Source organism: Brachypodium distachyon, chromosome 2 (assembly GCF_000005505.3).
Source record: "Brachypodium distachyon strain Bd21 chromosome 2, Brachypodium_distachyon_v3.0, whole genome shotgun sequence".
NCBI lineage: Eukaryota > Viridiplantae > Streptophyta > Magnoliopsida > Poales > Poaceae > Brachypodium > Brachypodium distachyon.
The window spans coordinates 14223752-14251613 of NC_016132.3; the positions used below are offsets into that span (position 1 = coordinate 14223752).

Below are 27862 nucleotides of genomic sequence, written 5' to 3' on the forward strand. Positions count from 1 at the left end.
AGTCTCTCTCGAGCAAACAAACAACCAAGGAGTCATCGACCGCCACGATAGATGATTGCGAACCGCCGGTACTCGACTTGGTAGCAGTACAGTAACCAATAATTAACCGTCCGGTGAGCTGTGTGGAGTGTCGTGCAAGTATCAAGAGTTTAAGCTAACGGTACCGCAGCAACAATCTTTTGTTGTTTGAGAAAGAGTAAAATGCACCACTAGTCATGGACTCGGCAAAAATGAACATTTTAGTCCACGAATTCAGAAAACACACATTTGAACTCCTAAACTGGGACTACTGTGTCACTTTAGTCTAAAGCGGTTCGTCCAGGCTTAAATACGCCATGTGGCTACCACGTCAGCTTCAGCCAGGACCGCGGACAGCTACTCGATTTTCTCAAGATTTTTTTTGCAAAATCATCATGCCTGAGCCGCTCGTGAGGGGCAAGGCGGCCTCGCCCAGACGGGAATCCTAACCCCTGAGAACCACGCTGTTGTAGCCGTCGCATCGCCTAAGGTTGCTATCAAGGTTACAATACTTAATTTTGACGAGAGTATGTCGGTGAAAGGATGATCGAAGCTGACGTGACGGCCACGTGTTGGGATTAAAGGCACGCAGAAATAAAGCCGCTACCTCGTATGGGGCCACGGGCCAAGACTACGGCCTACTAAAGGCCCACTCTCGTATGCTCTTCCGGCTACTCGACTCGACTCGACACCGCCATCCTCTCAAAAAAAAAAAAAAGACTCGACGCCGCCACGGCGGCCAGCGCCGCTCGCTAGTCCGCCGCCGCCGGCCACCCAGTCGCTGCCCGAACTTTTACCCCCATCCCTCGCTCGTACTTCCCGCAGTCCCGTACCCATCTCCCCCAGGCGCCTCTGCTGCTCTCCCCGATTTGCCCACCGCCGGCGCCGTTGAAGGAGGAGCCAGCCGTCGCCTGCCGGTACCCCCCACCACCGGTAAGTCTTCTGTCTCGTTCCCGTTTCCTGCTTTCTTTGGGGTGCTCGCCTAGGGCGCATTAGCCGCGCCACTTCTGCACTCGTTCCATTCCATCCACGCCCACCCAGCCAGGAAAGGAAACGGCCACCATGTTCCTGTTGAATCTTTCAGATACTCGGCGTGCGCGCAGCCGACCTATACGGAATTCATGTATGTAGGTTTCTGCAGTGCAGGTTTGGTGTAGTACTGCTACGAGTTTGGTTGCTTGCTTTTCGCTGTAAGAAGTAGCTTTTTTGTTTATGATGTCTCAAGGGGATTTTGTTTATGATGTAGCTTGAATCCGGGATAAAGAAGGACCATGGATTTCGCTGCTTACAGTATCAGGGGCCCTCTCAAGCTTGCAGTCGGTCATGATCCATATGCGCTGTCTAATAATCACCTCTGCTGCGGCTGGAGGCCTCCGGCATCTTGCGCTGTTTCTCGGGTGTCGAGTAGTAATATCCCCAGTAATGTTGTACGACATGTTGTCCGTGATTCTCCTCACTTGATTGCTCTGAATTCAGAAAGACTGCGCTCAAGCTTGAAAGCTTCAGTGTTGGATGGTAGCATCGTTGCAGGTAAATACTCTTGGATCAGTCGTGTGTAATTTCTTCTGGAGCACTATAGTACCATATAAATATGATGTATATGTTCAAACCCGCAATATTAATCTGTGAGATGAAATGCAAAACCAAAAACTTTCTTCTAGTTTACAAGCTGCAACAACAATATTTGATTTTAGTTTGATCTGTTTTTCAGAAGATAAGATAACTGTACTCGTCATTGGTGGTGGAGGAAGGGAGCATGCGCTTTGTTATGCTTTGAACCGTTTGCCTTCTTGTGTATCTGTTTTATGTGCCCCTGGTAATGTTGGTATTGCTCAATCCGGAGATGCGACCTGTGTATCGGACTTGGACATCTCCAGTAGTGACGCTGTTATATCGTTCTGCCACAAGAGGGCAGTGGGAATGGTGGTAGTGGGCCCTGATGCTCCTCTTGTTGCGTGTCTTGCAAATGACCTTGTCAAAGCTGGGATACCAACCTTTGGTCCTTCATCAGAGACTGCAGCACTAGAAGGATCAAAAGACTTCATGAAGAAGCTGTGTGATAAGTATAATATCCCAACTGCTAAGGTATTTTGCATCTGCATTGAGCAATAATCTTTCTAGGTCTACATTGATTTGTTTACATGATATGCTATCCATGTTTAAGAACTGTACACGAACTTAGGTATAGGCATATTTTCTTTGTCTTGAGACAATGTTACGAACCATGCTCATATTCAACTGAACTGATGCTACTACTAGTTACATAAAATATAATATAAGTATGGTAACCAGCTTAGTTTTAACTATTGTTCATCATCCTTGACATTTCCTTGAGATATACCTTTCTGAAAAGTTATCTTGTTGCTACAGAAAAGGGACTAATAAGGCATACAGATTAAGCTAATACAAATACCCTTTTTCTCTTACTTGTAGTATCGCACATTCATGGATCCTGTGGAAGCTAAACAATATGTCAAGGATCAAGGGGCCCCTATTGTTATCAAAGCTGATGGACTGGCTGCTGGAAAGGGCGTCGTCGTTGCTATGAGTTTGGATGAGGCATTCGAAGCAATAGACTGTATGCTGGTTGAAGGGTCATTTGGTTCTGCTGGTTCACAGGTCATCATCGAAGAGTATCTAGAGGGTGAAGAAGCCTCTTTCTTTGCATTGGTAGATGGTGAAAATGCTTTGCCACTTGAATCAGCACAGGATCATAAAAGAGTTGGTGATGGTGATGTTGGTCCAAACACGGGTGGTATGGGTGCAGACTCGCCTGCACCAATAGTGACAGAAGAGCTTAAGCGCATGGTCATGGAAAGTATAATCATCCCAACTGTTAAAGGTATGGCAGCTGAAGGACGCAGGTTTGTTGGTGTATTATATGCTGGGCTTATGATAGAGAAGAAATCTGGGCTGCCTAAGCTTATTGAATACAATGTGCGATTTGGGGATCCTGAATGCCAGGTTAGTGGTCATCTAGATCTTAGGATTTATAACTCCCAGTTTGGTCATTACAAGCTTGATTTCCTTTTCATAGTCACAGTATGATCAAAATGTTCTCATTTTCTTGATGAAGTTCAGCCGGCGGAGCTACGAACAAATTCATGGGCGGGCCAAGCTAAAAGAAAACGCAAAATTTTGTTCTCAATCGTACGATATTTAGCCTCCTAGTACTCTAGCCGTGATGGGAAGAGACCAAACCATGACCTCGCAAATCCACCTATTATCCACAGGGGTATAAAATCAACCAATATACTTTTGGATGAAAGTATCTGACACACAAAAGGGTCAGTGAAGAGACCAAACCAAGATATGTATCACCTCCGAGCACTCTAGCCATGATGGCAAGAGACCAAACCAACAATCCAATCAGTGCCGTGCTATGAAATTGACAAATTGCAAATTAGGGATTTGGGGGAAGAAAGAAAACAAATACTGTCTGGATAGAGAAGTTGGGGAAAAGGAGGAGCAGCGGGTGAGCTGTGGCGGAGCTGCAATGAGCAGTGGCGGCGGAGCAGCAAGGGTTGTGGGCACGGCGAGGCAGCGAACGGGCGCAGCGCAGGGCAGGGGGGTGAGCAGCGGCGACGTGCGGGGCGGCTCTGGCTGGCTTCAGTTCGTCGCGCTGGTCCGTCGTCGTCACGAGGCAGAGGCAGCAGCTCAGCGCACGGGGCGCCCCTGCCTGGGACGGGCCAGTGGCGACCAAGAACTAGGAGGCAGGCAGGCGGGCGGTGAAGATGGTTGGTTTCCTCTGCTGGGCTGGCCCTATGACTACCGATGGTAATTGTTTTTTTGCAAAAATCCTGGGCGGGCCATGGCCCAGTTTGGCCCCAACTAAGCTCCGCCAGTAATGAATTTAGACAATGCAATGCAATGGATTTGAATTCCTTCCCAGTACAATTTTTTGTCATACTTTGGTGCTGCCATAATAAAGTTTTCCTTGTAGATATGTGTGCAACAGTTCACTTTACCTGACAAGGAGTCTAGTGTTTTTCCTGGTCTTCCTGAGAAAAGGAAACCTATTAGATCCTTTACCACAATGAGGATGGTGTATCTATGTGTTAGGTATAAATGTAGTTTTAGGCCTTGGGTAAGTTAACATTGAAGTAAGTTGAAATATCTGACATTAGTGAATTGAATCACTAATATATGCATAACAACATCTTAGTACTGTCTTTCCATAACATTTTAATTGCATATTGTGATAGAATCTAGTGATCGGATGTACATCTTGTGGACTTTGCTCATGTCAAAAGCAATGTACATTTGCAACAGGGTGAATTTGTTATAAATGCCATCGAGACATTGTGTCTTATTGTCATGTACATTTACTTGCGAAACAGAAGAGATGCATCCTGCCTTTTTGACTGCTCAAGCCTGCTTGTTTTGAAACTTGCATGCCCATCTTTTTTTCTCTTCAATCATCTTGTGCCACCTATCTATACTGTTCTATTATTCCATGTAATTTCAGAAGCACAATCTATTTTGTTGACATTTGTGGGTTCTCCAATTTTTAGGCTTAGAGGCATATGAACTTTGATTCAACGATCCAGCGTTAAACTCATAGTTACAGTCCAAAAGGCCTTTATTGTTTTAAAGGTTTTCTTACATATTCGATAGCTGATGTGAATCTTTTTCCTTATTCTTACATATGTCCTCATGCTTCTCTAGTACAACATAGAATTTTAATATGAAAATTTCACAAAAAGTTTCTTCTTGGTTTTACTCCCTTCGTTCCTTAAAGATTGGCATATTAGCTTTCATTAAGACAAGCCTTTGACCACAAATTACTATGTCAAGTTGTGTTTTATATGACATGAAATTAGTATCGCTAGATTAAAAGTGTTTCATGATACTTGTGATTTCATGGCATATAAACCGCACCTTGACATAGTAATTTATGGTCAAAGTCTTGTCTTAATGAAAGCTAATATGCCAATCTTTAAGGTATACCTGGGCATGGGTGGCCCGGCCGGACCCGAAGCCCGACGTCCCGGGCCGGGCTCGGGCCTCACTTTTCAATCCCAAGCCCGGCCCGAAAGCCCGATTTTTTTTACTAAAAACGGGTATTTTTAGGAAAAATAGGTATAAAAATCATTTATTTATTCCGAAAATAATTATTTTAATGCTTAAATGGCCTATTTTAGGTGTTTCGGGCCGGGCCGGGCTTTAGGTTTGACCGTCGGGCTTTTACGAAGCCCGGCCCGGGGTTTGCCCAGGTATACTTTAAGGAATGGAGGGAGTAGTTTTGGTTATTTCTTTAGTTAAATTCTGATTGTGAAATTGATCTATTAATCCTTTTCTTTTTCTCAGGTTCTGATGATGCGATTAGAATCCTATCTCGCACAGGTTCTGCTATCTGCATGCAAAGGAGAATTAGGCAAGGTTTCGATAACCTGGTCGCCTGAAATTGCAATGGTGGTTGTGATGGCAAGTGAAGGATACCCCGGCTCTTACAAGAAGGGGACTGTAATAAAAAATATGGACAATGCTGAGCAGGTTTCTCCAGCTGTTAAGATATTCCATGCTGGAACAGCTTTGGATGGAGACGGCAACCTTGTGGCTGTTGGAGGCCGAGTTCTCGGTGTCACTGCAAAGAGCAAGGACATCGAAGAAGCAAGGGCAAGAGCATACGATGCAGCAGATGCTATTGACTGGCCAGAAGGATTCTTCAGGCGTGATATCGGTTGGAGGGCTCTGAAACACGAGCAGATGGCTAACTGCTGATGAGGTATTCCTGAAGCACCGAAATTACGGCAAGCTTTTAGTGCCAAGTGAAATAAAGAGATAAAAGTCTAACCGCAGTTCCGAAGCATAACTGTTACAACAGTAGCATGTTCAAATTTGAGCATACTTTGAGCATGCCATGGCTGTTAACCTTCTTGTAGCTGTCTTATGTTTTTCTGAAGGCAAAGTATCTAACTCTTGAGGTTGAGGTGCAATCGCGCAATCAACTATTCAGATGAACATTACCATATGAACTCTGAACCGTTCCTTATCCTCAAATCAACTATTCTGATGAACATTATCATGTGCCCATTGCTATTTCGAGTCAAGGTTGGTGCTCCAATAATTTGTTCTGATCTGTGTGTTTGAACTTACAATTGAAACATGTAAACCGAAAAGATAAAAAATTAAGTAAAAACAGAGGTTGTCTTCCTTGCCGACGACTCGTGGGCAAGCACTAGCCCATGATCCGGTTGACCGGTTGTCGTTCACCATCCGCGGGTGGCATCGCTGCCGTCGCCCCATGAGTCGCCGGTTTGGTCATTTGCCCCGACCATCCCTCTAAGCCTGACAGGGGTACATGACATCTCCTCCAGCGCTGGCACGCCAACCCCGCTTTCCATGGCTTCGAAGCCACGTGCTCCAAGGACTTGATCTGGCTAGAAAGACCAGATTGATCTGCGACGATATCAAGCCGTTGATAATTGATTTGCGGCAAGTTGGATCGCACGGTGGGAGCTTAACGAACGTGGCAGACACAATACTCAAGATTGAAGTCCAGAGCAAGATCGAAGGCACATAAGCCCAACTATTGCAGCAAGATGGGTAAAAATTCTGGTAGAAATAATAATAATGTGAAGCGAAATGTACCTAGTATGTTTGGTTAGAGTCCAAACTTACATGACTGAAAATCCGGGTACCAAATTATTGGCCAAGGTTTTGGTTTGCCTATGAGTTGCCCAACTTTGGCAAGAAAATAAAGTGAAACTGACTATGCGACATTTACATGCAAAAATAATAATATCCAAAGACCAAATTTTAGACATGACCAATATATTAGGCAACAATCTAAACATAACATCCCTAACTCCTTCGTTTCTCAATCCCCAACCACACACCGTCAAAACCCTACCTCACGCTAGCCGTCACCCATGGAGGAGGCGGAGGTGGCAACGATGCGTGCTTCCAAGAGGGGCAGATCTGTTCTGGTCGATGACCAAGATAAGCCACCGGAGTGTTCGGGTAATCCCGAACGTTAATATTTATGTGTTATTTTAAGTTGGTATTGCTGTTATCCTCACATCTGATGTGGTATTGTAAGCTTGTAGCACCTCAAACTGCAGCTGCTATATTTGTGTATCTATAAATTGTTTTGGTGAAAAAACATGGTCTTATCATGTCTTTTGTCGCAAAGAAACAGATCCTAAATGTGTGAAGATATGACTCTTGTAAACCAAAAATGCATTATTGGCTGAGGGTTGCAAATATTATGGTAGTATATTCGCAATTAAAGTAGTGATTTTCATAGGACTTGCTAACAAAGTGGTCACACATTCTAGGCAAAGAAAGAACTTCATTCTACATCACAGTCCCAACATATGGTATTTTTTTAGAATTTTTATGAAACTTCTAAACGTGGTTTTTATGGAGTTTGCACGGTTTGCACTGAATGAGAGTTTTCACCGGATACTTCGCCTTTTAGACAAGCGAAGTATCTGGTGAAAACCACCTCTACGGTGCAAACCGTGAAAACTCCATCAAAAATTGTTAAAAAAATTCAAAAAAAAATCACATATGTTAGAAAAGTGATGTTTTATATATGTGTGAAATTTCAAGTCCAAAACTCAATTTCGTTTGGTAGCAGCGAAAAAGAGAAATTCTGCATGAATAGTGGTTTTTCAGTGTTTGACACTATTCATTGTAAATTTCTCCTTTTAATTTCTCCCAAATGCTTTTGATTTTGAACTTGAAATTTTGCAGGTTTGTAGAACATCACAGTCCCAACATATGGTATTTTTTTAGAATTCTAAATGTGATTTTTATGAAGTTTGCATGGTTTGCACTGAATGAGAGTTTTCACTGGATACTTTGCCTGGATCACTATTTCTTTCTACTTCACAAACAAAATTATTTGAAATTTTAATGTTGTGTTTTTTCTGTATGTAAACACTTCCAGCAAAATTGTTAATAGTTTCCCGACTTCATTTTCACACGACTTGCGAAAATAGAAACAATTATTTGATTTATCGGTTTTCTATATTTAAATGGCTTGAATGCATACCATGGACAATTTGCTTGGTTGTTATCTTCTAATCTTGTCACCGTTTGACACCATTGCGGGTGTGCCGAGAGGGTGCTGGAGACCACGGCGGCGGTGCAGTCACAGTCGCCTCAATGGGGCGATCACGAATTCACGATCCTGTACGAGAGTCTAGTGACGAGGGTGGGTGGGCCTTTAGCCTGGCTGCCTAGGCGGGCTAGCGGCCGTGGACTGCCCGGCCCATTACCGATTTTTTTTTGTTGCGTGGCTATGAAGCACGTGATGTGAGGAGTTGACCTAGCCAGGAAGACCCAATTGATCTGCAACCACGTCCAGCCGTTGATTAGCCGCAAGCTGGAACCGATCCACCGCGAGCTGCAAGCTTAACGTGGTAGACACGAATAGTTATACACCAATCTTGTGCTCCACTTGTAACATGGGTAAAAATTCTCCTAATTATGCAGTGGAGCTAAATGTCCATACATGTTTGTTTCGAGTCCAGCTTACCTTACGGAAAATCCAGGTACCAAATTATTGGCCAAATTAAGTTTTGGTTCATCTATGAGTCCTTCGACTTTTGGCAAGAAAACAAACTAGAACAGGCAAAACGGCATTGGCATGCCAAAAAAAAAACAGCCAAAGACCAAAAACATGGCAACAAATTGGCATGGTTTATTAGGCAACAATCCAAATAAACCATCCCTAACTCATCCCTTCCTCAATCCCCAAACCACACACCATCGAAACCCTATCCCAGGCCAGCCGCCGCCCATGGAGGAGACGGAGGCGGCAGCGTTGCGTGCTTCCAAGAGGGGCAGATCTATTCCGGTTGATGACCAAGAAAAACCACCGGAGAGCGGCAGTCGCCTCGACGATCCGCGGAGCCTTGAGGATCTCATCAGCAACCTCCCCGATGCCATGCTTGGTACCATAATTTCTCTCCTCCCCACTAAGGATGGCATGCGCATACAGGTACTCTCCCACCGTTGGCTTCCCCTCTGGCGCTCCGCACCTCTCAACCTTGTGGCTGACCATCACCTAGCAAACACCCCCGATGTGGTCTTCAAGATCCTATCGGACCATCAAGGTCCTGCTCGTTGCTTCTCGCTCCACCTCGCCATCCTTGGAAGACGCAGGGGCGAGATTGACGGATGGCTCTACTCCCAATCCCTTGATAACCTCCAGGAGATCCGGGTCACCAACAAGGCAGCGGCACAATACATACTGCCTTCGGCCATGCTCCGTTTCGCGCCCACGCTCTGCAAAGTCAATCTAGCGCGTTGTCAATTCCCCAACTTGGTTGTGTCGCCGTCTCCAAATTTTCCGCTCCTCAAGCAGCTCATCCTATATGAAGTCATCATCTCTGAGAACTCTCTCCACAACTTGCTCTCTGAATGCACAACTTTAGATAGCCTTTCGTTACATTTTGTAAACTTTGGTCGCCTATGCATTAGCTCCCTAACTATTAGGAGCATCATGTTCAATGCTTCATGGGACACTTCTCAAGAGCTTGTCATTGAGAATGCCCCTTGCCTTGAGAGATTAGTTTCATCCAATATGTTAGTGAGTCCTACGACTGTACGGTTCATCCAGGCACTTGATGCCTTACGCCGTCCTACGACCGTCCGGGTAATTCAGGCACCAAAACTTAAAATATTGGGTTTAATATCGGATAGCATGTCCACACTCCACCTTGGAGCAACATCTTTTCAGGTAGCAGCATGGTCAATCGCACATTTGACATTCCTATATAGAGGCAATCATTCTTATTTACACTTCTTTATTCTTGTTATCTAGGGAAAGGTTGATGTCAGCTTGACAACCAAAATGCACACCATGAAGATTATGTTTCTTGACTCTGTTGATCCTAAATTTGATGAGGTTGTTGACTTCCTCCGGTGCTTCCCTTGCTTGGAGAGGTTGCATGTCAGCGTAAGTATTCGTATTTGTTGCTTTAAATGTCAAAAATCAGCATCAAGTTATGATGTGGCAGATTGTTGCATAAATTTTAGCATCCTCCTTATGTTGCTTCTTTTCTTTATCTGCAGTTATACCCAGAAAAGGGTATGGATAATTTGCGGAAATATGACCCATGGGATCTAGTTGAATGCCTTGAGCTTCATCTCAAGAAAGTGGTGCTAAGGAATTATAATGGTAACAACAAGGCAGCTATCGACTTTGCGAAGTTCCTTATTTTGAATGCAAAAGTTCTAAAGGAGATGAAAATTGAAGTCATTAGCAACCGCAGTGACAAGCGTCTGCAATATCACCGTAGGCAGTTGCAAGTGGAGAACAGGGCTTCACAAGATGCCCGTGTTGAACTCAATAGGTGCGGGCCAAGAGTCATGCTTAGTCGATATGGCCATGATTTCTCAAGGGCTGATGTTGTCGCACGGTGCTCCGACACCGGGGATGTGCGGTCACGACCCCCTTTTAGGTTCGGTAGGGGCGTCGGGGCAGGGCCCCCGGCGATCGCCGGCACGGTCGATGAGGCCCGGCGTGGCTGGCGAAAGGAAGTGCTAGAGAGTGCGTGCTAATCCAAGAACAAACACACGCAGGTTTTTTACCCAGGTTCGGGCCACCCGGAGGTGTAAAACCCTACGTCTTGCTTGTCTGAGCTGGTATTGATTTAGAATCAGGAGTTTACAAGTTGTCGGGTGAGTTCCCGGGCTTCCTCTCACTGGCTAAGCACTCCTTACCACTCTTTGTAAACGTGGAACCGAACTCAACACACGCCGAACCCCTTGACCGTTGGCATGGGTCCTCCTTTAATCAAGGGGATGCCACAGGTGCCGCGGTGCATGGGCTACAAGTGTCGGGCGGGGAGGCATACAACTCTCCCCGGTGAGCTGGTGGCATGCATGGATGCCACCTCTGCCGTTAGGGGTCTAAAACCCCTAGGGTAGGATTGGACAGCCACTGTTCCTTTGATCGGACGGGTAACGACCCATCGGTCGGCTCATTTACTGAGCCGTGTGCCTTACTCCTTGCCCTGGTGGGACCGCGCATCCCACGCCCGCCATGCGCCCTCGTGGTGCTGTTGATCTGACTACTGGGGCCCGCGCCTAAGGCGGGGCCGTGCGCCCGGGAACCCCCCGTCCCGGCAAGTCAACCCCGAGAAGCACCCGGGAACCTTCTCCGGGAAGCAGCTTCCCGGGAGGTGCCCAAGCGAGAATGTTCCTCGAAGCCCCGTTAGCCCCTTCCGGGCTGGTAGCTTGCCGGGCTGCCCATAGGCGCTGCCCGGGATGAAACCTTCCCGGGAACTCAGGAATGGGGCCCACGCGTTGCGCAGCGGTGGTACCCCCGGTGCCACTGGTGCGACAGTAGCCCCCGGGCGTGGGCCGGCATCACCTATTTCCGGAAGAGCCTTCCCCCTGGTCGGTTGCCGGGCTACGCCCTCAACCGACGCGTAGGCCCTGATCAGTCACGGGCCCGCGTCCCTTCGCCGCCCCGTGTACGGAGCCGTTACAAACGGAGTAGTGGACGCGTGATTTCCGCCCTAACTCCCCCCCTAAATAGGGAAGTTAAGGCCACTCCGCGCGTTACTCCTAATGATTAGGAGTTATCCCCGCGCACCCGTAGAGTACGGAACCGGCCGTTACCAAACGGCCGGCGTTATAAAGCCATTACTGTTGCCAAAAAGGGGAACAATACTCTGCCCCCATTGCCTTTGCCTCCATCCTTTTCCGCATCTCGCATCCCTGCACTCCTGCTAGCTTCCGCTCTCGATTTCCATGGCGCCCCCCACCACCAGAAATGGGAACGAGGTCCAAGCCTCGAAGAGGGCTGCGATGAGCAAGACCGAGGCGGCAATCAAGGCAGCCGCCGCCAAGGACCAGAAGAGGCGGGAGATGCGCGCCACAGTCGCCTTCTTCCGCCCCGGCTACAACGGCGAGGCGCTGGGGAAGCTCCGGCACGCCGTCGCCTCCAACTTCAACGAGCATGGGGAGACACAGATCTTCCCGGCGGGCGCCGGGCACCAAGACAACGACTTCCGGGTGTTCGCGCGCTTCCTCCTCTGCGGCATGGTGCCGCCCTTCTCCCTATTCCTCCACGCACTGATGGAGTCCTACCAGTTGCAGGTGGCGCAGCTCCACCCCACGTCGCTGTTCCTCCTCGCCACCTTCCAGTTCCTCTACGAGGCGTTCGTGGGGGTGATGCCGTCGGTGGGGCTCTTCCGTCACTACTTCTACCCACGCATTGACAACGCGAAGGCAATGTCGTCGGGGGTGGTCTTCCGCGCTCGCGACCAGATGAAGTCCGAGTTCATCGTCCGGTTGGGGAAGAAGATTGAAAAAGAGTGGCGGAGCGACTGGTGCTGGGTCCAAGTGGAGGGCCCCCAGGAGTTCATCCAGCCGCCGATGGAGTTGCCGGTACCCCAGAACGGTTGGCAGCATAGGTACCACCGCGACGCCGACCTTTCCCCACTTCGTGGAGAAGATCAAGGCGCTACGGCTAACGGGGCTCACCGACGTGGACGTGGCACGCACCTTCGTCCATCGGTGCATAGCCCCGCTGCAGCTACGCTCCCGGCCCGCATGGATGTACACGGGTCCCGGGGATAGGACACGCCTCCAGCAGGACGGCGTGGACTTGGAGACCCTCAGGACATGGGTGAGGGGGATCTCCGGCGAGATCTTCCAATCAACGGAGTTCCTGCCGGGGGTTTCCTCCCTCCATGCCGGCGTCCAGGCGCTTAGCGACATCTCAGCGCCTTCCCGCCTTGCAACGAGTGGGGGTTGATGGACGACACCCCCACCCGGGTCCCGCACGCTTCCCCGCAAGCGGCCCGTGTGAAGCAGGTGCTCGAGGAGAGCGGGGGTGGATCCGAGTCCAGCTGGCCCTCCCTCCAGTCGCTGGACGACGAGGCGGGCCAGGCGGTTGATTCCCCGAAGGTCGTCGCCGTGGAGGACGACGACGAAAGCAGCGACAGCGCGCCCCTGATCTTGAAGAGATCGAGGGCATTTGCGGTGGCCACAGCCCTCTCCTCGACGGCGAGGTCCGCCCCGGCAGCGGCCACCATCCTTGCGGCGGCGGCAGCTTTAGGGGCGCCCGTCGGCACTTCAACGGCATCCGGGGCAACAGGGCCCGCGGGTGCCTCGGCGGCGGCCTCCGCTTCAGTGGCAGCCGCCAGCACCGTGGCGGCAACCAGTCCCGGGGCGCCTGCCGGTACCCCGCCAGCGGCAGTGCCTGCTGAGGTCACCGGTGCCCCAGCAACGGCCTTCGCCCCAGTAGCGGGGGCCTCCGCGAGCTCGGCTTTCAGTGCCGCGGCGGCCTCGCTGTCGACACCGGGAGCTCTTCGGGTCACGACGACCCTGCGGGCGCCTACGGCGCCACCTGCTCGGGGGGGTCTTCCGGGGCTTCGCGCTCCGGCGTAACCCCCCGAAGTCTTCCTCGCCGACGGGTACCAGCAAGAGGGCGAGGAGCGATTCCCCGCCCGGCACACCAAGCAAGAAGGCGCGCGCTGATGCCAGCGGCGCCGCCGATCCCATCGCCGCAGGGGTCGGCAGCGACACGGGCGTGCCCCTTGGCGACCCAGCCCCCATGGAGGCAGGGCCGGCAACTTGTATGTCTTCGTCACTCTTCTGCAATTGCAATTTTGTTAGCCAAACTCATGAGCGTACCTTTCCTTTTTCCCTCGCAGTGAGCGGCAGCCCGCCCGCGGCAAGCCTCTTGGATGCTCCCGCGGCACAGGCGAGGCAGGGGAGGCTCCCCCGGCAAGCCCGACAGCCGCACAAGGTAACCATGCCGGTCACCCTTGCACATCTTCGATAGCGCCACTCTTCGCTGATCCTCATGCCTTTCGTTGTTGCAGGCACAAGTGCGCTCATGCCCGGAACGGGCGCGGCCGTGGTCAATCTCGACCCGGTCGTCGAGGCCGTGGGGGCGGAGGTGGAGCCGGAACCGGCTCTCACGTCCAGCCCCGCTGCGGCGGACACAGCGGCAGTAGTGGATGCCGCCGCCGCCGCGACTGCGCCTGGCGACGCGCCCGTAACTGCGGGCGCGGTCGGCGCCGGAAGCAGGGGGGCTTCTCCAGCTCCAGGGTCCCCGGGTGCAGGCGCAGGGGAAGTTGCCGGGGGAGGACAGCAAGACCCCCGAGAGCAAGTTGGCGACCCCGCGCCCAGCCCCACATCAGCAGCCGGGGCTTCATCGTCCTCGGCGGCTCTCCACGGTACTGACCTCGGCACCCTCACCAGGGTCGCTTGGAACCCCCTTACCTGGGATCCGAGCATCTTCGAGCGGGGGCACCAGTTCCTGGACGCCGTCAGGGACCAACAATTGGCCTTCGTCACCTCCTTCAACGAGGTGAGGGAGCACCACACCGCCGCCAAGAATCAGCTCGACGAGGTGCGGGAGGCCGTGGAGAGAGAACGGCGCAAACTGTCCCGGTTGCGCGAGGAGGCGCGCCTTGCCGAAGAAGAGGTGCGGCTGGCCCGGCAAGCCCTCGAGGTCGCCCGGGAGCCTGTGGTCCCGGAGACCGAGCTCCAGCGCCAACTGGAGGCCCAGCGCGCGGAGCTCCAAGGGAGGCTCGACTCGGTAGCGGCCACCCTCGAGGCGACCAGGAAGGAACACGCCGAGGTGGTCGCGGCGGCCCAGTCCCGGCTGGACGAAAAGAGCGTCCTGATCGCCAATTACCGCGGCGAGATCCAAGGCCTCCGCGTCATGCTGGAGGTGCAAGTCAAGGCCACCGAGGACGCGGCGAGAGCGGCGGCTCGGCACGAGACCGAGCTCAACTTCGCCAAGGACAGGGCGGCCAGGTTTGAGACTGAGCTAGCCGTCGTCCAGGAGGAGCTCGTCAAGGCCGGCGAGGACAATGTGGCCAAGGCCGCAGAGCTCGAGAAGCTGGCGGGCCGCCTCAGCAAAGCCAAGAAGGCCGCGCACGACGCTCGACTCCATCACGGCACGCTGATCGAGCAGCGGCAGATCGAGACGGAGAAGCTGCTGAAGGTCACCCAGTGCCCAAGTTCTTTTCCGACTTAGTGGGGAAGCTTGGGGCGCTCGACGTCTGGATCGCCAAGTACGGCGCCAACGAAGTCGCCAACTGCGCTTGGGAGGTTGCCGGGACAATTCTCCCGCAGATTCATCTCCGGGACCCGAAGTTTCCCTTCGAGTCCCTGCTGGACGCTTGGTTCGACAGCGAGGACGAGCCCACGCACACCCTCCGTGGCACCACCCTCTTTAACAGCCCCGGACCCGGCTTCGCTCTGAGCCGTTCCATGGCTAGGGCGTGCCTTTTATAGGCACGGGAGGGGGGTTTGCCACCGCGCGCGACGGACCCGCGCGGTACCCGTGGCACCCCTCCCTCGGAACGTGGTACAGTCTGCGCCACCACGCATGCCAAGCGACTGCGGTACACGTGGCGGCGCCCTCCCGAGTTAGAAGCCTCGGAGTGCGGTGAGCCTCTTGTGTTGCGGTCATCCCGCACCACAAGGCACCGGTGCATGGTGCGACCCGTGGGCAGCCCATGGGCATCACAGTGCACAAAATTCCACCCTTTCCTGCAGGTTAGATTCTTACCAGGCCCGAGGTGCTGCATTTTTTTTCGAAATTTACGAAAATACACCAAGCAACACAGAGAAACCCCTCCTGCCTCCCAGCCCCCGAGCACAAAGGGGTCGATGCCAGACTTGGATGTGATCATGTCAATTCCCAAGCGCAGCGACTGCGCGGTGCACGTTGCGGGGTGTCCGGCAGCTACACATCCAGTGATGCGCGTTGCGGGAAGCCCGGCAACGGCATGTCCCATGCCGGAACGGTCTGGCAACGGGTTTACGTTTTTGAGGCTCCAACAGCCCCCTGCTCACAACCAAGTATAGAAAGACACCTTTGTGCACTTAAAGCAGGAGACAGAAGATGGGGAAGCACGCGAATAAACAAGGCAAATTCAAAGCTCAGGGGCGAGACACTTATCTTTATTCACAATAACTAGTGGTTTACACAAGGGGGCTGCCCGGCTACACTAGTTCGAGAGGTATGCATCGGCGGCATCACCTGAGGGTCGGGCTCCGCCGCTTCACGGGTAGAACTTGCGCAAGTGCTCAATATTCCAACTATTGGGCACCGGCAAGCCGTCTTCGGTTTCCAGTCGGACAGCCCTCGGCCTGGTCACCTACACTACCCGAAAGGGGCCCTCCCATTTCGGAGTCAACTTGTTCCCGGCCTTCGTTCCCTGTATCCGGCGCAGGACAAGGTCTCCGTTCTCGAGCCCCCGGGGGCGGACTTGCCTGTTGTGATAACGACGGAGTCCCAGCTGGTAGCGTGCGGCTCGCGCAGGAGCCCGGCATCGAAGCTCCTCGATGAAGTTTAGATCGTCGACCCTTTGCTCGTGTTGGCTGGTGTCGCCGTACGCGCGTACTAGGGGAGATCCGTGCTTGAGCTCGAGGGGCAGCACCGCTTCTGCCCGTAGACAAGGGCGAATGGAGTTTCGCCCGTTGCCCGACTAGGTGTGGTCCGGACGGACCACAGCACGGGCTGGAGTTTTTTGACCCAGTGTTTCCCGTGGCCTTTGAGCTTATGAAAGGTTCTCGTCTTAAGCCCCCGCAGCACCTCTGCATTGGCTCGCTCCGCCTGTCCATTACTCCTCGGGTGAGCAACGGACGCGAAGCGCAGCTTGGTGCCCATGCCTTCACAATAGGCTTGAAACGCCGCGCTCGTGAACTGTGTGCCGTTGTCGGTGATGATGTTGTTAGGCACACCAAACCGACACACAATGCCTCTGAAGAACTTGATGGCCGCCTGGGCGGTCACCTTCCGCACTGGTTCCACTTCCACCCACTTGGAGAACTTGTCGATGGCCACGAACAAATACTCGTAACCACCAACCGCCCTCGGTAGCTTGCCGACGATGTCGAGCCCCCAGACCGTGAACGGCCATGAGGAGGGGATGACATGCAGGGCTTGCGCCGGTTAGTTGCTCTTCTTTGAGTGGAACTGGCACGCCTCGCACGTCTTCACCAGCCATTCTGCGTCGGCCAGGGCCGTGGGCCAGTAAAAGCCGTGCCGAAACGCCTTGCCGGCTAAAGCCCGGGAGGCCACATGGTGTGAACATGTGCCTCGGTGTATCTCCTCCAACAGTGCGCGCCCTTCATCTTGTGGCACGCAGATCAGCTTGACACCGTTCGCACGCCTGCGGTAGAGGTCCCCATCCACCACAGTGTACATCTTGGCTTGCCGCGCTACCCGTTCCGCAGCGACGTCGTCTTCCGGGAGTGCTTCCCCTTTCAAGTAGCGGGCGATTTCTTCCGCCCGGGGGGAATCTCCCTGCCAACGCATGCCGCTATGTCAGCAGCATGGACCCCCTCCGCCGCGGGGGTTCCTTCGGTTGCCGGAGGGGTGTCCCCGGCAGCCGGCTGGGGGGCGACTGAAGGAGCCACTTGCTTCTGACAGAACACCCCCGCCGGAGGCTTCCGGCGCTCTGCTGCCATCTTGGCCAGCTCGTCAGCAGCGAAGTTATCCTTCTGCTTGACGTGCTCGAAGCGCAAACCTTTGAACTTTCGTTCTAGCTTGCGGACCTCCTCTACGTACGATGCCATTTGAGGGCAGTCGTAGTCTTTGTTCACCTGGTTGATCACGAGCTGGGAATCGCCGCGAACAACCAGGCGCTTGATGTCGAGGGCGACCGCCGCCCGCAACCCGGCAAGCAGGCCCTCGTACTTTGCCGTGTTGTTGGTGGAGTTGGCGAAGTCGAGTTGGACTGCAAACCTCAACTGGTCTCTTGTCGGTGACTCGATGACGACTCCAGCGCCCGCTTCCGTGGCGCCAAAGTCGCCAACTCAGGGGTAGTTCCCGGGTCCGAGGCGGTTGCCGGGGGCCGCTCAGCCCCCTGCTCCACAGCCCCAGCCCTTGGGACGTCCTCCTCCCTTTCGGCGACTAGCACCGAGCTGACCACCTGGTCCGTCGCCGCTAGGTAGAGTAGCAGCGGCTCGCCCGGCTTGGGGGCGACGAGGACGGGCGGCGACCTCAAGTACCGCTTGAGTTCCTGGAACGCCGCCTCGGCTTCGGGAGTCCAGTCGATCGGACCCTTCTTCTTCATTACCCTGAAGAAAGGCAGGGCGCGCTCGCCCAGCCTGGAGATGAAGCGTCCCAGCGCGGCGACACAGCCGTTGAGGCGCTGGACATCTTTCACCTTGCGGGGGGCCTCCATCTTCTCGATGGCTTCTATCTTGGTCGGGTTGGCCTGTATACCCCTGTGCAAAACCATGAAGCCCAGAAGCTGCCCGGAGTTAACACCGAAGGTGCACTTATCGGGGTTCAGCTTGAGCTTGATCCTGCGGAGGTTGTTGAATGTCTCCCGCAGGTCATCAATCAGCGAGTCCCCACGCTTCGATTTGATGACGATGTCGTCCATGTAGGCCTCCGCGTTGCGGCCTAGCTGGGGTCCCAAACATTCGTGCAGGGCGCGTTGAAATGTAGAGCCCGCGTTTTTCAACCTGAAAGGCATGCACGTATAACAATAACAGCCAACCGGGGTGATAAACGGTGTCTTTTCCTCATCCTCGACCACCATCTTGATTTGATGGTAGCCGGAAAAAGCATCCAGAAAGCTCAGCAAGTCACAACCAGCAGTGGAATCAACTATTTGATCGATACGGGGTACAGGGAAGAGATCCTTGGGGCATGCACGATTAAGATCAGTGAAATCTACACACATGCGAAGCTTATTTCCTGCTTTAGGCACTACTACAGGGTTAGCCAGCCAAGTGGGGTATAGAACTTTCCTGATTGCCCCGGCAGCCTTAAGCTTGTCCACCTCTTGCTTGATAAAATCTTTATGCTCTTGTGCTTGCCGCCGGACCTTCTGCTTGACGGGGTGCGCATCCGGGCGCATCGCAAGCCGATGCTCAATCACCTCCCTGGGGACTCCGGGAAGATCCGACGGTTCCCAAGGGAACATGTCGGCATTATCCCGGAGGAAGGTGATGAGGGTGCTTTCCTATTCGGCGGTAAGGTTTGCACCGACAGTAACGGTGCGCTCCTTGTCGCCGGCTTGGAGGGGCAGCTTCTTCGCCTTGGCGGCCTCCTCCCGGAGCCCCTGCCCCTTGCCGGGGTGCGAGCTCGAGCTTGCGCCTCCCCCGGCAAGCTCTCTTGCAGGGTAGCGTGGGCCTTATTCGTTGCCGGGACATCGCCCGGCAAGCCGTCGTCCCCGGCGTCAGCTGCGGCAGCGGCCCGGACGACTTCGCCAACGCACCAGGCCGCGTCCTTGAGGTCGCACCTGATGAAGAGGACTCCATAGACGGACGGCATCTTCATCACGCCATAGGCGCAATGCGTGGCCGCCATGAACTTGATCAGCGCTGGCCGACCAAGGATCCCGTTGTAGGGCAACGGGGTATGCGCGACGTCGAACACTATGTGCTCGGTTCTAAATGCTTCCCGGGACCCGAAGGTGACCGGCAGCGTGATGCGTCCCAACGGGTGCACGATCCCGGGGTTCACCCCCTAGAACGGATCGGTGGGCTTCAGCTGCTCCATCGGCAGTTGGAGCTTTTCCATCAGCCTGGCGGACAGGAGGTTAAGCCCCGCTCCATTGTCCACCAGCACCTTGGTCACCGTCATGTTGCTAATGATCGGCGAAACGACGAAGGGTATTACCCCTGAACCCAACTGTCGTGCCGGGTGATCGTCGGCGCTGAAGGTGATCGGCACGTGCGACCACCTCAGCGGCTGTTGCGGTTCCGCATCCGGCAACAGTGCGCACACGTCGCGGGTGAGGCGTTTCACCGCGGCATGGGATGGGAGAGCGTATGCTCCCCCATGGATACAGGCGACGCCACGGGGCTCCTGGAAACCCGGCTCGTCACCGCCAGTACAGTCGGACTCGCGCTGCTCCTCAACGCGTGCCCTGTCGCTTCCCCGGGGAGGGCGTTCCTGACCAGCGCAGGGCTGACCGCGCCCCCCTTGGGGTTCATCCCGGCCGGCACCACCGCCGGCCGGCCTCGGCCCCGCTCTGAGGTCGTTCGGGCAGTCTCGGGAGAGATGTCCGATGTTGCCGCAGTTGAAGCAGGCACCGGCGGTGCGGCGCTCCTCATGGCGCTGCTCCCGCTGCTGCTTGATCCCCTGCAGAACGCGGCAGTTCTGCGCGTCATGGGTGGAGTTACTATGGATGGGGCAGCGGGGCGCGTCGCCCTGCTTCCCGCCAGGCCCACCACCCGGCGAGGCCTTCTTTGCGGGCCTCGCGGCGGGAGCCCCTGAGTCCGCAGCGAGGACTTGCTTCCCGCTGTGCTTGTGGGAGCCCTTCTTTTGCGAGCCCTTGCCAGGGCCCGCGGCAGCCTTGGCTGCCAGCTCGGACGCTAGGCGCCCTTCCTTAGCCATGGCGCATTTGTGCGCTAGGGCGTACAAGTCCTGCGTCGTCCGGATCCGATGCGTGCTCAGCTTCTCGCGCATTTTGGGATCAAGGACGTTGATGGCGAAGGTGTTGATGATGGTGTCTGCCTCCGCCTCTGGGATGGAATAGGAGAGGTTAGAGAAGTGGTTGACGAAGTCCCGCAACGTCTCTCCCGACTTCTGCACAATAGTGTGCAGTTCCGCCATGGTTCCCGGGCGCTTATAGCCGCCCTGGAACGCGCTCACGAACTTCTCGCGCAGGTCCGCCCAAGTGGCAATGGACCCGGCGGGCAGGTTGAGCAACCAGGTTTGCGTTGATCCTTTCAGGACCATCGGGAACCAGTTTGCCCTGACCTTGTCGTCGGTGCCGATGGCATGCATGCCCAACGTATAGATCAGGAGGAAATCCTTGGGGTTGGCGGTCCCGTCATACGTACCGAGCGCGGGCGCTCGGAACTTGCGGGGCCACGTCACCCGCCGCAGCTCGCGTGTAAACGCGGTGCAGCCGTCCTCGGGGCCCATGGGAACGTCTTCCTGCTCCTGTGGGCGCTAGCGCTCTACCTCACGCCTGCGCCGGCGCTCCAAGCGCGGGCGCAAATCCTCCTACTGGCGGGCATTAAGGATGCCGCGCGCATCGCCCCCTGGAACGGTGGGCGATGAGTTTGAGGACCCTTCCGGGCCCCCATCTCCTTGGCCTCCCTGCGGAGGGGGAGGGTTCTCCCCCTGTCGTGAGGTGGGTGGCGCATCTCCGCGCTCCGGGTTCTGCCCGCGGCCGGAGCCCACCGGGGCGCCCTCGCCTTGCGGCTGCTGCGGCGCTTCCAACTCCTCGCCCCACGTCTCATGCGCCGGCTCGTATCGCACCATGACGCGTGCGGCGATGATGGCTTCCGCCGAGGTTCACACGGGGGGTAGCCGGTTTCCCGAACGGCTGCGTCCCGCTCTGGTCCCGGACGCCTCCGGGTGCGCAGGGTGCAAACCCCCAGGGGTTGCCCGCGACGCGGTGTGCTCCTGGTGCCGTTGCCGCGGGGCATCCTTAGCCCGCGACTCAACTCGCTGACTGGCACGGGCGGCACCATGCCTGCTCGCGCGACTGGCCCTGGCACTGGGGGCAGCCGGTCCCCTTGGCCGATTGTCTGCAGACGGCCGAGGAGGCGGGGGAGGCAGCTGTGGTTGCTGCTCTCGAGGGCTCGGGATTCTCCTAAGCCCCCGATTCGGGCCGCACGTCGTGCGACCGCGTGTGTGCCGCTGGGGCTTCACGCGCGTCTATCCGTGGATCACCAGCCCGCTTGGGGGGCATGGCGACTAGTCCCGTTGGTGAGGAAAGCGAGGCCGACGTTGGTGCTGCCGACGCTGCCGGCGGTTACCAAGGGACTCCACTCCCGCGCCCCCTACCTGGCGCGCCAGATGTCGTCGCACGGTGCTCCGACACCGGGGGTGTGCGGTCACGGCCCCTTTTAGGTTCGGTAGGGGCGTCGGGGCAGGGCCCCTGGCGATCGCCGGCACGGTCGATGAGGCCCGGCGGGGCCGGCGAAAGGAAGTGCTAGAGAGTGCGCGCTAATCCAAGAACAAACACACGCACGTTTTTTACCCAGGTTCGGGCCACCCGGAGGTGTAAAACCCTACGTCCTGCTTGTCTGAGCTGGTATTGATTTAGAATTAGGAGTTTGCAAGTTGCCGGGTGAGTTCCCGGGCTTCCTCTCACTCGCTAAGCACTCCTTACCACTCTTTGTAAACGTGGAACCGAACTCAACACACGCCGAACCCCTTGACCGTTGACGTGGGTCCTCCTTTTATACTCAAGAGGATGCCACAGGTGCCGCGGTGCATGGGCTACAAGTGTCGGGCGGGGAGGCATACAACTCCCCTCGGTGAGCTGGTGGCATGCATGGATGCCACCTCTGCCGCTAGGGGTCTAAAACCCCTAGGGTAGGATTGGACAGCCACTGTTCCTTTGATCGGACGGGTAACGACCCGTCGGTCGGCTCATTTACTGAGCCGTGTGCCTTACTCCTTGCCCTGGTGGGACCGCGCATCCCACGCCCGCCACGTGCCCTCGTGGCGCTGTTGATCTGACTACTGGGCCCCGCGCCTAAGGCGGGGGCATGCGCCCGGGAACCCCCCGTCCCGGCAAGTCGACTCCGGGAAGCACCCGGGCCCAACGCACCCAGGAACCTCCCCCGGGAAGCAGCTTCCCGGGAGGTGCCCAAGCGAGAATGTTCCCCGAAGCCCCGCTAGCCACTTTCGGGCTGGTAGCTTGTCGAGCTGCCCATAGGCGTTGCCCGGGATGAAACCTTCTCGGGAACTCGGGAATGGGGCCCACGCGTCGCGCAGCGGTGGTACCCCCGGTGCCACTGGTGCGACAGCTGATCCCTGGGACACTGTTGAATAGGGTGTCTAAAGATTGCATCATCCTCTATCGAGAGCACAAGTTTTATATGGTACAAGATTAAGATATTTGGGCCTCAAAGATTCCTAATGAATTAGTTCAATGGTGGTGGGTTGAATACATGAGGAAGATATTGAGTGGTGGATTTAGTAGATGTGAATCAAAGTGGCAATATTTCGTGAGCATTTATTTATTACTCTATGTTGATCTATGATACTCAATCTATTTGAAACTCTGAAAAGTTCATATTTCCATCATATTTTCTAGGATTCTATGGTCACATGCCTGGTTAATTATATTGTTGACCGGGATGCATGGTTAATTTGCTCTGTTGATTTGGCTTTTTACTCATTAAAAAAATAAAGCACACGGACACATGTTTATTTTGCTACTTTTTATATCAAAGCTTTAGCGAGACACTCTAATTCGGTGCAAATTGAGTTAGCATGTACTCAAGCAAATACCCGTTTTTCTTTTTGTTTGCTTGATTCTTTCATTAACCATCTAGTTTACCTTCACCAAGTGTAGATTGGTCCGTGTAGGCTTGCAGGTTACTAGAACAATAACGGTCACTTTGCTCTTAGCTAAGTTGAGATTTTCATTTCGATGTTCTTTTCTTTTATTGAGCAGGGTTGCAGCAGGCATGCCTGTTTCATCGATCCCTATGGATCTTTGTTTTTAATTGAACTGTGTGCAGTGTTGAAGTTGATATCTTGCTTGTTTACAAGCCTCAAGGTTGTATTAAATCATAGATAAAATCATGGATGTGGCCATTGAATGTCTGTTTGTCCAACGTACATGAATGAAACTGGATTAACAAATAAGAACAACTGATAATTGCTCAGCATCAAACATGGTCGTCGATGGTAACTCATTTCTGAACTGAGTAATGGTGTCATGGACACTGTCATCGGGGTGCACCGGCGCGTGGACCACGCTGATCCCCTCGGCCTCGCTGATATATAGCAGTTCAAGCCGGCTCCATTGCTCTCCTCCACACCCTCCGAGCGATCACCTCTGCCAAAGCCTCCAGCAGGCACAGAAACTTCACCCTGCAGGTTGCATATATAGCTTCATAACCTTTCCTTGTAGCTGCTGTCGCGTTAAGGCCATAACCGGGTATCTTCCTCTACTCGTGCCGCGGCGTGGAGCAGCTGACAGTGATGTCCTCGCTGCCAGGGACACCATGAACATGACTCTACTGGCCAAAACTTGGATATGGTTGTTGAATTCCTCAAGTGCTCCCCTTGCTTGGAGAAGTTGTATGTATGTCATTGTGAGTGTTCAAATTTCTTGCTTCAATTAAATGTCAAAATCAGCATGAGGTTATTGTGTACTGAATAGTTGCTAACATTTTACCATCTTTCTGATTGCTCTTGGAAACTAAACAAATCGCTCGTTTTTTAACTCAAAACTTTCATGTAGGTTCAGGTCTTCGATGCATGAAAATTTGGCTGCTACATTTTGTGGCTCTCCATATAGTATACCCCTGGAATTTGCCGTGGGCATAAATATGATGCGAAGGTATGTCGTTAACCTGCTTTAAATTCATGCATTTTAAAATACCAACCAAAGATCTCTACCAGAAAAAAAAACTTTGCAGATGACTTATGGAGTGTTTGAGTACACGATAAGAGGAGGTTGATCCTCCGTCGGTTGGCAAGTTAGTGATTCAATTTAAACATTGCACATATTTTGGGATCATTTTGTTTCTTTAGAGCGGGTTTTTGCGTTCTCCAGTAGTTCTCTGCTCTGTTATGTAGTCCTGTTGTTGAGATGTTATTTGTTCTGGATATTTTTTTCAAGTTTTTTCCCGATATATATTTGATGTACAATGTGCTTGATTAAGAGAGAATTCCCTATTTACCTAGATGTCCAAATGCACTCGACATTTTCAGCTTCCAAATATACCACTCAACTTTGGCATCACATACAAATTAACCACTACATTCAGATTGGAACAGAGTGTATCCGTTACAAATGCCATCAAGATATTGTGTCTTATTGTTATGTACATTTACTTGCGAAACAGAATAGATGTATCCTGCTGTTTTGACTGCTCAAGCTTGCTTGTTTTGAAACTTGCACGCCTATTATTTTCCTCCTTAATCGTCTTGTGCCACCTATCGATACATTGTTGTTCCACGTAATTGCAGAAGCACAATCTATTATGTTGACATCTGTGGGATCTCCAATTTTTAGGCTTAAAGGCGTAAGAACTTTGATTCAACTATCCAGCATTTTTAACTCATAGTTACAGTCCAAAATGCCCTTGTTGTTTTAAATGTTTTCTTAAATATTAGCTGATATGATTTTTTTTCCTTATTCACAAATGTCCTCATGTTTCTCTAGTGCAACAAAGAATCTTAATATGCAAATTTCACAAAAAGTTTCTTCTTGGTTTTAGTTTTTCTAGTGAACCTGTCAACTGTAATTTCTTTAGTTAAATTCTGATTGTGGATTGATCTATTAATTCCATTTCTTTTCCTCAGTTCTGATGATGCGGTTAGAATCCGATCTCTCACAAGTTCCGCTGTCTGCATGCAAATGAGAATTAGGCAAGGTTTAGCTAACCTAGTGGCCTGAAATTGCAATGGTGGTTGTGATGGCAAGTGAAGGATACCCTGGCTCTTACAAGAAGGGGACTGATACATATACAATCGGTCGACAATTCCAAATTGATACATATACAATCAGTCAACAATTCCAAATTCAAATGCTATGTAGCCGTTATGCAAGGCCGAATCTCTGTCACAACCTGTGACTCGGGTTAACCATCTACCTTATGGCACAATCTCCGTGCAATGTGCTCCTGTGATAGTATGGGGATCCCCCACTATGCTGGGGAAGAATTGATACATACAACAATATATGCTCAAAAAGAGAAATGCATATCAAACACTTCATGATGGTAAGATAATTAATGAAGAATCATGCAATTGCAAACAAATAAAATCCGGTCTCTGCTACATGGAAACGCAACTGTGGACCGAATTCGAATGCCCAAGGCCCCAAGCATAGTTTTGATCTACCAAGCAGCAAACTATGAGTTGGTGTCATATTTGTGCTACGAACAAACTAAACATGTGTGCCTGCTTCAGATTTCTGGAAGGAACAAATTGCCAAATATATGAAATTATCAGAGCTTAAAATAGATTGAGATTGAAAGTTTCAGACCTTAAAATAGATTGACTTTTGGAGACAAACACAATGCAATATCTGATTAACATATATCTTAATCTTGCTTATTTGCCCCTCCGAATTGCATCTTCAAAGAGATTCTCAAGGAAGCTTGCCCGCTTTTTCCTCCAAATTTTTATTTCACAAGTTCTACCTATTGACAAATGACTTTTCAAAGGGATCAGCCATTGACAAATCATGGATATGCCTGTTGTGCGTGAATTTCGTAGGCAAATTGCTTTTTAGTTCAATTCGTGCATCTCGAGAAGCTCTATTCTCCACTTGCAGCCGCCTACGTTGATAACACGCCCATTTGTCGGTTTGTTTGTTAAGAAATCCGATCTCCAATTCCTTTAGCACTTTCGCATTCAAAATAAAAAACCTCGCAAAGTCAATATGTGGTCTCCTTTTACCACTGTAATTCTTCAACACCACTTCTTTGAGATGGAGCTCAAGGCATTCAACTGGATCCAGGGAGTCATAATTCCTCCGCACAGTATTCAAACCCTTCTGTATATGCAACTGCATGTACGTAGAAAAATAAAAGAAACAATATAAAGGTAGATTCTAACAAGTTAAAAATACAAGGGCTAATTTTGACATTTATAGCAAAGCATTATTAATACTCACAAGGACATAGAGCTTATCCAAGCAAGGAAGCATCTGAGGAGGTCAACGACCGCATCCAAATTAGGGCCAACAGAGTCAAGAGCCAAAGTCTTCACGGTGAGCATTTTGGTCATCAACTTGACGGCAATCATTTTCTGGAGAACATAAGAACAAGTGTGCACATAAGAATAATAGCATGCATCTGGAATGCCCTAATGCACGATCGACCACGTTGGTACCTGAAAAACTGTCCTTCCAAGGTTAAGTGCGGATATGTCTTGGGAGAGCAAACCCAACATCTTCAGCTTAGGTGCCCAGATCACCTGGATGGCCGAGGGACCAGTTGTACTGTCCGGGTAAAATGGCAGCAGCCTCTCAAGGCAAGGGGTGTCCTCGATGACTAGCTCTCGAGAAGTGACGATGCCTAATTTGGTGTCCATAGGAGCATAGACGCTGATGCTCCTGAGAGTTTGAGAGCAGATGCAGAGGCGATGAAAGGCGACGCGTCCCAGCGAAAGGGTTTCCAGGACGGTGCACGCGGAGATCAGGGTTCGGAGGGAGTCATCCGAGAGGCGATGAAAGGCGAGCCGCTTGAGGCGCGGAAAATTGGGCGGCAGCGGCGGCGCCGCCAGGTCGGGGAACTGACAGCTGCGGAACAGGGCGACGCGGAGCGTGGGCGCGAAGCGGAGGAGCGCGGACGGCGGCAGCCGGTGCATCGTGCCCCCGCCGCCGGGGCAACGCATCATGTAGGCGAACTCGAGCTCCTGGAGGTTGGCGAGGGACGGGGAGCGGAACCAGGTGTCCATGTCGGGGATGAAGCAGATGAAGCCGAGCGAGGCGCGGCGTGCGGGGCCGGGGTGGGCCGAGAGGATCCTGGAGACCGCGGCGGCGGTGCGGTCTTCGCTAAAATCGAGGAACTGGTCGCGGTACTCAGGTTGAGGGGAGCCGAGCGCCGCCAGAGGGGGCGCCACCGTCGGGACAGGAGCTGCGTGCGGGCGCCGGACTTGGTGGGGAGGAGGGAGATGATTTCGCCCAGCAAGTCGTCCGGGAGCCCGCTGATGTGATCTTCCTCCATGGTCCGCTGGCCGCCGCCGCCGCTTCTGGCGGCCACTGATGATGCTCCTAATAGTTGTTGGCGATCACGATCCTTTCGGAGGAAAGAGCATACAGTAAGAGGCTACGACGAAGATCGGTGGGCCTTTAGCGGGCTAGCGGCCATGGACTGTCAGGCCCATTTGTTTTTGTTGCGTGGCTTTGGAGCACCCGATTGATCTGCGACGGGCATGGATGGAACCGTTGATTAGCCGCAGGCTGGAACCGATCCACCGCAGCTCTGGAGCTTATTGTGGGCCGGCAGACAC

The 27862-nt window shown here is 52.8% G+C and overlaps 3 protein-coding genes across 4 annotated transcripts; 2 read left to right on the forward strand and 1 right to left on the reverse strand.

Moving 5' to 3' along the window:
- The first annotated feature begins 687 nt into the window (after positions 1 to 687).
- Positions 688 to 6071, forward strand: LOC100839999 (phosphoribosylamine--glycine ligase). Of its 2 annotated transcripts, XM_014898071.2 has the most exons (6): positions 688 to 951; positions 1265 to 1548; positions 1730 to 2103; positions 2452 to 2982; positions 5163 to 5234; positions 5329 to 6071. In XM_014898071.2, exons 2-6 carry the CDS (start codon positions 1290 to 1292, stop codon positions 5740 to 5742), a joined length of 1650 nt encoding a protein of 549 aa, XP_014753557.1. In that variant the 5' UTR covers positions 688 to 951; positions 1265 to 1289; the 3' UTR covers positions 5743 to 6071. The 2 variants fall into 2 exon arrangements, with proteins under 2 accessions (XP_014753557.1, XP_003567871.1); XM_003567823.4 differs by lacking the exon at positions 5163 to 5234 and having other exon boundaries at positions 692 to 951.
- Positions 6072 to 8773: 2702 nt separating this feature from the next.
- Positions 8774 to 23464, forward strand: LOC100826957 (F-box/FBD/LRR-repeat protein At2g04230). The gene is made up of 4 exons (XM_024458746.1): positions 8774 to 9268; positions 9800 to 9934; positions 10051 to 10331; positions 23410 to 23464. The coding sequence occupies exons 1-4, from the start codon at positions 8774 to 8776 to the stop codon at positions 23462 to 23464; spliced, it is 966 nt and encodes a 321-aa protein (XP_024314514.1).
- Positions 23465 to 25923: 2459 nt separating this feature from the next.
- On the reverse strand, positions 25924 to 27579 carry LOC100827260 (F-box/FBD/LRR-repeat protein At3g26920-like). Its single transcript, XM_024459886.1, is given in 5 exon segments — positions 25924 to 26414; positions 26523 to 26551; positions 26554 to 26656; positions 26741 to 27406; positions 27409 to 27579. Coding segments are annotated over 5 exon segments (1338 nt in total). The 5' UTR covers positions 27577 to 27579; the 3' UTR covers positions 25924 to 26042.
- Between the last annotated feature and the right edge of the window lie 283 nt (positions 27580 to 27862).